The 7,554-nt window shown below is 40.5% G+C and overlaps 1 protein-coding gene across 1 annotated transcript in view; it reads left to right on the top strand.

Annotated features, from left to right (window-relative positions):
- The first annotated feature begins 208 nt into the window (after positions 1 to 208).
- Positions 209 to 7,554, top strand: part of tspoap1 (TSPO associated protein 1) — a 207,330-nt gene continuing 199,984 nt past the window's right edge. Inside the window, exon 1 of the mRNA XM_079815420.1 lies at positions 209 to 1,171. Within this exon, the coding sequence (XP_079671546.1) occupies positions 305 to 1,171 (867 nt within the window). The 5' untranslated portion in view covers positions 209 to 304. The remainder of the gene's footprint in view (positions 1,172 to 7,554) is intronic.

A 7,554-nucleotide genomic window follows, 5' to 3' on the forward strand; every position in this document is an offset into this window, starting at 1 on the left:
CACTAAAATATCTTCATTTGTGTTCCGAAGATGAACGGAGGTCTGACGGGTGTCGAACGACATGAGGGTAAATAATTAATGACAGAATTTTCATTTTTGGGTGAACTAACCCTTTAATGACAGATTTTTGGGTGAACTATCCCTTTAACACAAGTTCTGAATCTTTGTCGGCATGCTGATACTCATCGTTCATCTCTGCTCTTTTCAGTGGGCTTGTGTGTGCATGCTGTCCGTAACATCCTCACTGTCATCCCAGCTGCATGCTTTCTGAGTTGGCTTGTGTGTGGCCTCCATTATCGGCATCATGGATGAAAACTCCGATGACAATAACCCTTCGATTCTCTCCTCCAAGAAAGGCCCGACCTGCCTCAAACGCAGCTGCTGCAGGCGTGACTCCGGCCCCGATCCGCGGCGGGACGTGGAGCGTCTCCGCGCAACGCTAGAGGTGGAGCGTAGCCGGAACCAGCAGGCCCAGCGGCGCTTCTCTCTGGATCTGCGGCGGCTGCGGGAGGAGGCGCGGGAGGAGCGGGAGCGCGCTCTGAGGGAGCTGACCTTCCGGCACGAGCAGCAGAAAACGCTGGAGCTGATCCGGCTGAGGGACGCTCTGGGCCGGGAGCGATCGGCCGAGGTGCGGCGTTTGCTCCGCTGGCGGAATCGGGAAGCCAAACTCGCGGAGAACTCGACAACCAGACCAACACGAGAAGTCAAGCGGCAACTTGAGATTGCTGGAGTACAAGGAGCAAAACCTGGATGTAAAGGGAACGGCGCGGCGTATCGCAAACTCGAGGAGCTGCTAAAGACCCTGCTCGAGCAGGCGGACGGCCAGCAGGGGGCGCTACTCCAGCGCCTCCGACAGGAAGTGGATCTAGAGAAGAGCTACTTCCTGCTCCACCTGCTGGATGCCCACGGCCGGTGCGTTTCGAAACCCTCCCGGCCGAGGTCAAAGAGTTGCGTGCACCTTCCAAACGCCGACGGGAATCTCGCCCTCTTCCGCTCCGGCTCGCTTCCCCAAAGTGAATCGTCTCAACCTATGAAGAGGAAAAAGAAGCAGGACCGCGAGAGCTCAACTCCGACGGAGGACGAGGCGTCCAGAGGAGGGTTAGCTGAGCCGGGCTCATCTGATGAGAAGTGCTCCACTTCCAGATGCTCACAGGACAACATGGAGGATCTGGTAAGAGCTGTATTTCCTGGCTCTGGCTGTAGGAGTGTGTGATATGAGGGATGCCGTCTGTGATGAGAGCCTGATGGTTGTTTTAAGGTGTGATGATCTGACTTTAGATGTGTTTGTGTAAAGTGAGGGACACACTCGATAGAGACTGCACACTACACGCCTACTACACAATGTAGTCTAGTAGGTTACACTAGTGCACTTGAGCATTTAGAGCCACACTTTCACCTCGTGATTTACTCTATTAAAATGGATTTAACATCCATCCATCCATCCATCGTTCTTTCATGCCATCATTCTATCCTTATTTATGTCCATCCATCCATCCATCAGTCCATCCATTGTTCTTTCATGCTATCATTCTATCATTACTTATGTCCATCCATCCATGAGTCTATCTATCTATCATCTATCCATCTATCCATCTATCCATCATCTATCTATCCATCTATCCATCTATCCATCCATCCATCCATCCATCCATCCATCCATCCATCCATCCATCCATCCATCCATCCATCCATCCATCCATCCATCCATCCATCCATCCATCCATCCATCCATCCATCCATCCATCCATCCATCCATCCATCCATCCATCCATCCATCCATCCATCTATCTATCTATCTATCTATCTATCTATCCATTGTTCTTTCATGCTATCATTCTATCATTATTTTCATCCATCCATCCATTTATCGTTCTTTCATGCTATCATTCCATCCATCCATCCATCCATCCATCCATCCATCCATCCATCCATCCATCCATCCATCCATCCATCCATCCATCCATCCATCCATCCATCCATCCATCCATCCATCCATCCATCCATCCATCCATCCATCCATCCATCCATCCATCCATCCATCCATCCATCATTTATGTCCATCCATCAGTCTATCTATCCATCCATCCATCGTTCTTTCATGCTATCATTCTATCATGTTTTCCATGCACCCCATCGCCTTCAAACTTTAAGCTTTAAAACTACTTCAAAGTTTCTGGTCTGGTTTTGTCTATTTTTATTGTGTAATGCCAACCATCAGGAGAGAGAGAATGAATGAAAGCCACAGACCCCCTCCTGTGCTGATGCTGTGCTATGAATAATTCACAAACGCAGAAATATCCGTCGACTGCCACTGTGGCACGGCTGACTGAACCGTGTGTCACAATGTTGAGATTGTCTTTAACTCTGATGTTTTTAGTGGCCTGTACACAGAGAGGAACGGTTAGCTGAACTTCTGGACGCTGCCGGTGTTTATGTATGCAACTGAACAGTTTTGCAAGGGCTCTTATGATGTTTAAGCTCTGGATTATGGGGTCTTAGTTCTATTTTTCCCAGATCTAAATCTGTTTAACTGAAGGTTTTACTCAGGTTGGCTTGATTACCTCACTCACAGACTACATAACAGCGATTTAGCTCAATGCATTTTATTTTAATAATCATCATAAATTAGGTCTCATTTGAAAGCTTACAATCTCAAAATTCATCCTGTGCAACCCGTTTTGGAATCGGATGTTGCGTTACCATGGAAACAGTGCTTTCCTATTAGCTGGCTCCTCCCCCTAGTGTGCGGTGTCAGGATTCATATTAAGAAATGTATTTTAAACTATTTTATGATCGATATTTTCTAATCTTGACATATCGTCAGAAAGGTCTGAGACTCAAGGTTCCATATTTGGTGACTGTTTTTGTGATAGAAGTGATATTGTGACAGAAATGTATTTATTTGTTACGGGAGAATACTAAAACAATTTCAGCTATTTTTGGTACAGCGCGTAAACATCTTCAAATTTGGAACACAGCTTGGCCAGACATATGGCTTTGATATGATAGCAATTTAGAGTAAAATTTTGTTTGTACAATATACATTTTGAATGTAATAAAAATGTTTTGTACAGTACATTTTATTTACAGTAAACTTGAACTTCTACAACTTTTTTACACTTTCGTTTCGTTAATAGTCTGCATATAACCGTTGGTCTGTATTTCAAAGCATTCATGAATTACAACCATTGAAGTTTGGGTTGTGCATTTTCACGTCTATGCTTAAAAAAGGTTGAGGGGTTAAATAGCCTTGAGAATACTATGGTATTCAGTGCAGCTGTTGGGATATAAAAAGCTCACTGACATGTGGTGTGTGTATGTGTGTGTGTGTGCGTTTATTTTGAGGAATACACCATTCAAGTCCTTGTTTTACCTCTGGTCACCTCAGATTTAAAAATACCTCAAGAAATGTGTGTGTAAAGCTGTGGAAAAGTGTGTGTGTAGAGGGTGGGAAGAGAGGAGACAACAACCAATAAAACGCAGACCTGCAGCTATAGCCCTGTCATGATAACTACTTTTTGTCGGGCGATATATTTGTCGGGCGATAAATTTATATTTATTTTGGTGAAAATATCACATTTAGTTTTGGAGGTATAGACATTTATATGAAAAAACACGTAAAAAATGACTGACACCTGACTTTGATTGGATTTTACTCCCCCTTACTATCAATATTTTGTCTACTGAGTATTAGCATATAGCTATTGACCTATGTTTCCGAACTTCTGACGCTGGTTTCGTCTCGATTGGACTAGCGGTTTCGAAGATATCAGCTGACGTTTTATAAGCGCTAAATTACCACACTGCACAAACCATACGCCGAAACCTGGCAAGTTTGGTATCATTGGACTCTGCAAGGATTCAGGAGACAAAAAAAGTTACTCCCATGAAAATAAGTCAACCACACCCAAAGTTATAAGCGTTTGAAAAAAAAAATCCACTAGGTGGCGCTGTTTCAAAACTTCTCAGGCTCCTTCAGGGCATCGTGCTGATGACCCATTCAGAGTTTCGTAACAATCCGTTCATGTGTTCATAAAATACAGCATTTTAGCACATAATTCAAAATGGCTGATATGGTAAAATTGGATTTCAGACGACTCGGCATGCGACTCACCACAAACAGTTAAAAAGTTATAAGCATAAATAAGAATTTTTCGTATCTCTGGACCAGTAGCTGTCGCCAAATGTACCAAGTTTGGTTTGAATACGATAAAGCGTTGCGGAGATATAGCCTTAAGTGTATTTTTGCAACTGCGACGTACAATTTGTTTGCACGTTTATCGAAAACGGTTTGAGAAATCAATATAAATTCCATAACTTTTTGTCAGAATGGTCTGAAGATGATCTGGTTAAAAATTTGTGAAAATTGGAGCATGGGCCTTGGAGGAGTTAGCAAAAGTAGGTTTTTCGGTTAATTAAAAATAGGAAAATAGGACGTCATAGGGTGCAATCGAATTGGCTTGAGCAAAGGAATCAGAGGACAAAATAATTTTGTTATTTGCTAGCCCTTATGGTTCAAAAGTTATTAGCGTAAACATGAGTGAAATTTTGGACAGGTGGTGGCGCTAGAGAGATTGTTTTAGAGACTCCAAAATTGGTGTGGTTAATGATGGGTCCTCTAACTGTGTGCCAAATTTCATAACTTTCCCGCAAACGGTTCTATGGGCAGCCATAGACTTCAATGGCGGAAATCTAACGGTTTCAATAGGTGACTTGGCACCCTCGCATGATAACAGCATGATAATGCAAGTAGGCCTACACACTTTCAATTTTTAATTCTTAAGAATAGTTAGACACTGGATTTGAATTGTCAAAAGTTAAATATCCTAAATAAAAAAACTTGAATAAATGATAAATATCCATATGAACACTGATGCCTCATCAGGCTATATCTGCCGCTGAATCTATTAAAAAAAAAAAAAAAAATTCTATCCGATATAAAAACTTTGGCCGATACGATAACCGATTGTATTTGAAAGCAGATAACCGATATATTGGCCGATAAATCTAAATCCAAACTTTTATATCATTTTTTTAAAAGTCTGATTACAAAAACAAAAGTCTCACCACTAAAATCCATGTCCCAAGCACACAATTATAATGATAACATTAAAAATGAACGCATATATCGGCCAATACCGATATGGTGGCCGATATATCGAGCATCCCTATTAAATGTGTGTATATCAATGCTTGAATGTTTATTATAAATCAGGGTTTGGGATGTATACGTCTCTTAAAGGTACAGCTCCTCAAGAAATGTTCATCCTGTCATCATTTACTCATCCTCGTGTTGTTCCAAACCTCTATGACTTTCTTCTATGAGCACAAAATAAGATTATTTTGAAGAACGCATCAGTGTTTTTGCCCATATAACAAAAGTCAACAGGCTCTAGTGTTTTTTTTTACCTCATTTAGTATCAAAAAGTCTTGTTTTGTTTATGTTTATACACATTTGGAGCCAATATATCACTCTGAAAATAACTACGCTAATTCTGAGATAGTTGTTTATGTTTTATTTGGAGCTAATAGAGTCGCTGGGGTCTGTTTTTGGCATAACTGGGTCACCCCCCCCCCCTTTTCCTCCCCAAAACTGGTGCGAGGTTACACAGAGCATCTCTGAATTATTGATATTAGCTTGAGATCAACCCAAACAACAGTGTGACAGCGCCAGACGCACGTTCTCTACATGACAAAGACCCGATGGATCATTCATGCGTCTCGCGGTGTGTCTAGAAGACCTGTTTCTCAACTTTGTGGCTCTTTTATGGTTTTGTCTTGTGTAGTTTTGGTTTCATGAATCTGCTGGAGTGTGTTAATGGAGCCGGTGGAGGCACTGTGTGAAACGAATGAATAGTGTTTTGTGAAAATGATCATAAATGGCAACAAACACTGGCGAGGAAAGAGAATAATGCACAGCAACATTGTTTGCATGTATGTTTTAAGTATCTGAGGCATATTTGACACGTATTGAGACCAGCACAAGTCTGTGTTTTCTCCATATCTTCAGGCAGTTAGAGGCCAGAAAGCAGCTCACATCTGAAGAGTGGATGCAACACGTTACACTGGGTGCTGTTGCCTTTTATTGATCATAATTAAGTTTTGGTCTGGCACAGTGAGTAAATGAATGCCACTGATCTGTTTAGTGAAGTGTGTGTTGGTGTTTTTATAAAGCTAATTAAATGTGTGTAATCCGATTAGAAATAAATCCCGATTGAGATTTGCAGCCAGAGCAACACTGAAAAACTCGACTGTCTCCTTTTTATAACACACTGTGTGATGCTTTAAACAGTCAAGCAGTTGAGATTTAGTATCGCATAATGTGAGTATACTGTGTGTAGGGATGCACCAATACCGATAATTCTTTATACTTGAAAGCCGATAACAATATATTGGCTGATAAATCTAAATACACATTTTTATGTAATTTTTGAGAGCCTGATTACAAAAACAAAAGTCTCATCATTAAAAGCCCACAATTATGATGTTCTTATTATAATTTTATGTAGCCTATATGACTTGTGCTGTGCATGTTGCACTTGTGAAAGTGATTTCAATCATATTTCACGCAATTAAAGCCCATCATGATGAAGAGTGCACATCTGAAGTGTCTCAGCTGAAGGAAAGAACACATTATTTATAGGATTTAAGAGATTGGCAAAATTTTCTTATCATGCCGATAATGATGACATTAAAAATAAACATATATCGGGCGATGCCGATATATCATGCATCCCCAATTTTCTTCTCTTTGTGTTAGGGATGTGCTGATATGAAATTTTTGACCGATAATTCTTTATATTTGAGAGCCAATAACCGATATATTGACCGATAAATCGGAATACGAATTTTTATGTAATTTTTTAGAGTCTGATTACAAAAACAAAAGCCTCACCATTAAAATCCATGTCCCAAGCACACAATTAGGATGTTCTTAATACATTATTTATCAGCTTTAATATATCGGCCAAATATTCTTATTTGACCGAAAACAATAACATTAAAAACAAACATATATGGGCCGATACCGATATGGTGGCCGATATATCGTGCATCCCTAACTGTGTGTATGTGGATATATGTTAAATACAACTTTAGATATGATTTTTTCTTGTCTTTGTGTTTGGGATGCACCGATATAAACATTTTGGCCGATAATAATAACCGATAATTCTTTATATTTGATAGCCGATAACCGATATATTGGCTGATAAATCTAAATAAATTTTTTTTGGTAATTTTTCAGAGCCTGATTACAAAAACAAAAGTCTCACCATTAAATTCATGTCCCAAGCACACAATTATGATGTTCTCATTAGGGCTGGGTAAGAAATATCGATTTCTCGATTTTAATCGATTCTCACTTTTACAAAACAATATCGATTCTTAAATCCCAAGAATCGATTAGTCTATTTTTTTTTAAATGAAATTCAAAAACATAAATAGCGTTTTGGCTATAGCGTCTCAGCTCTAGAGAAGCGGCAGCGCGGAGCAAACATGAACGATCTTCTCTTCCGCCTTAATACCAGTAACAGCGCGAAATAAACACGAATG

The sequence above is a fragment of the Gobio gobio genome (genome assembly GCF_949357685.1).
Source record: "Gobio gobio genome assembly, chromosome: 4".
In the NCBI taxonomy this organism is placed as follows: domain Eukaryota; kingdom Metazoa; phylum Chordata; class Actinopteri; order Cypriniformes; family Gobionidae; genus Gobio; species Gobio gobio.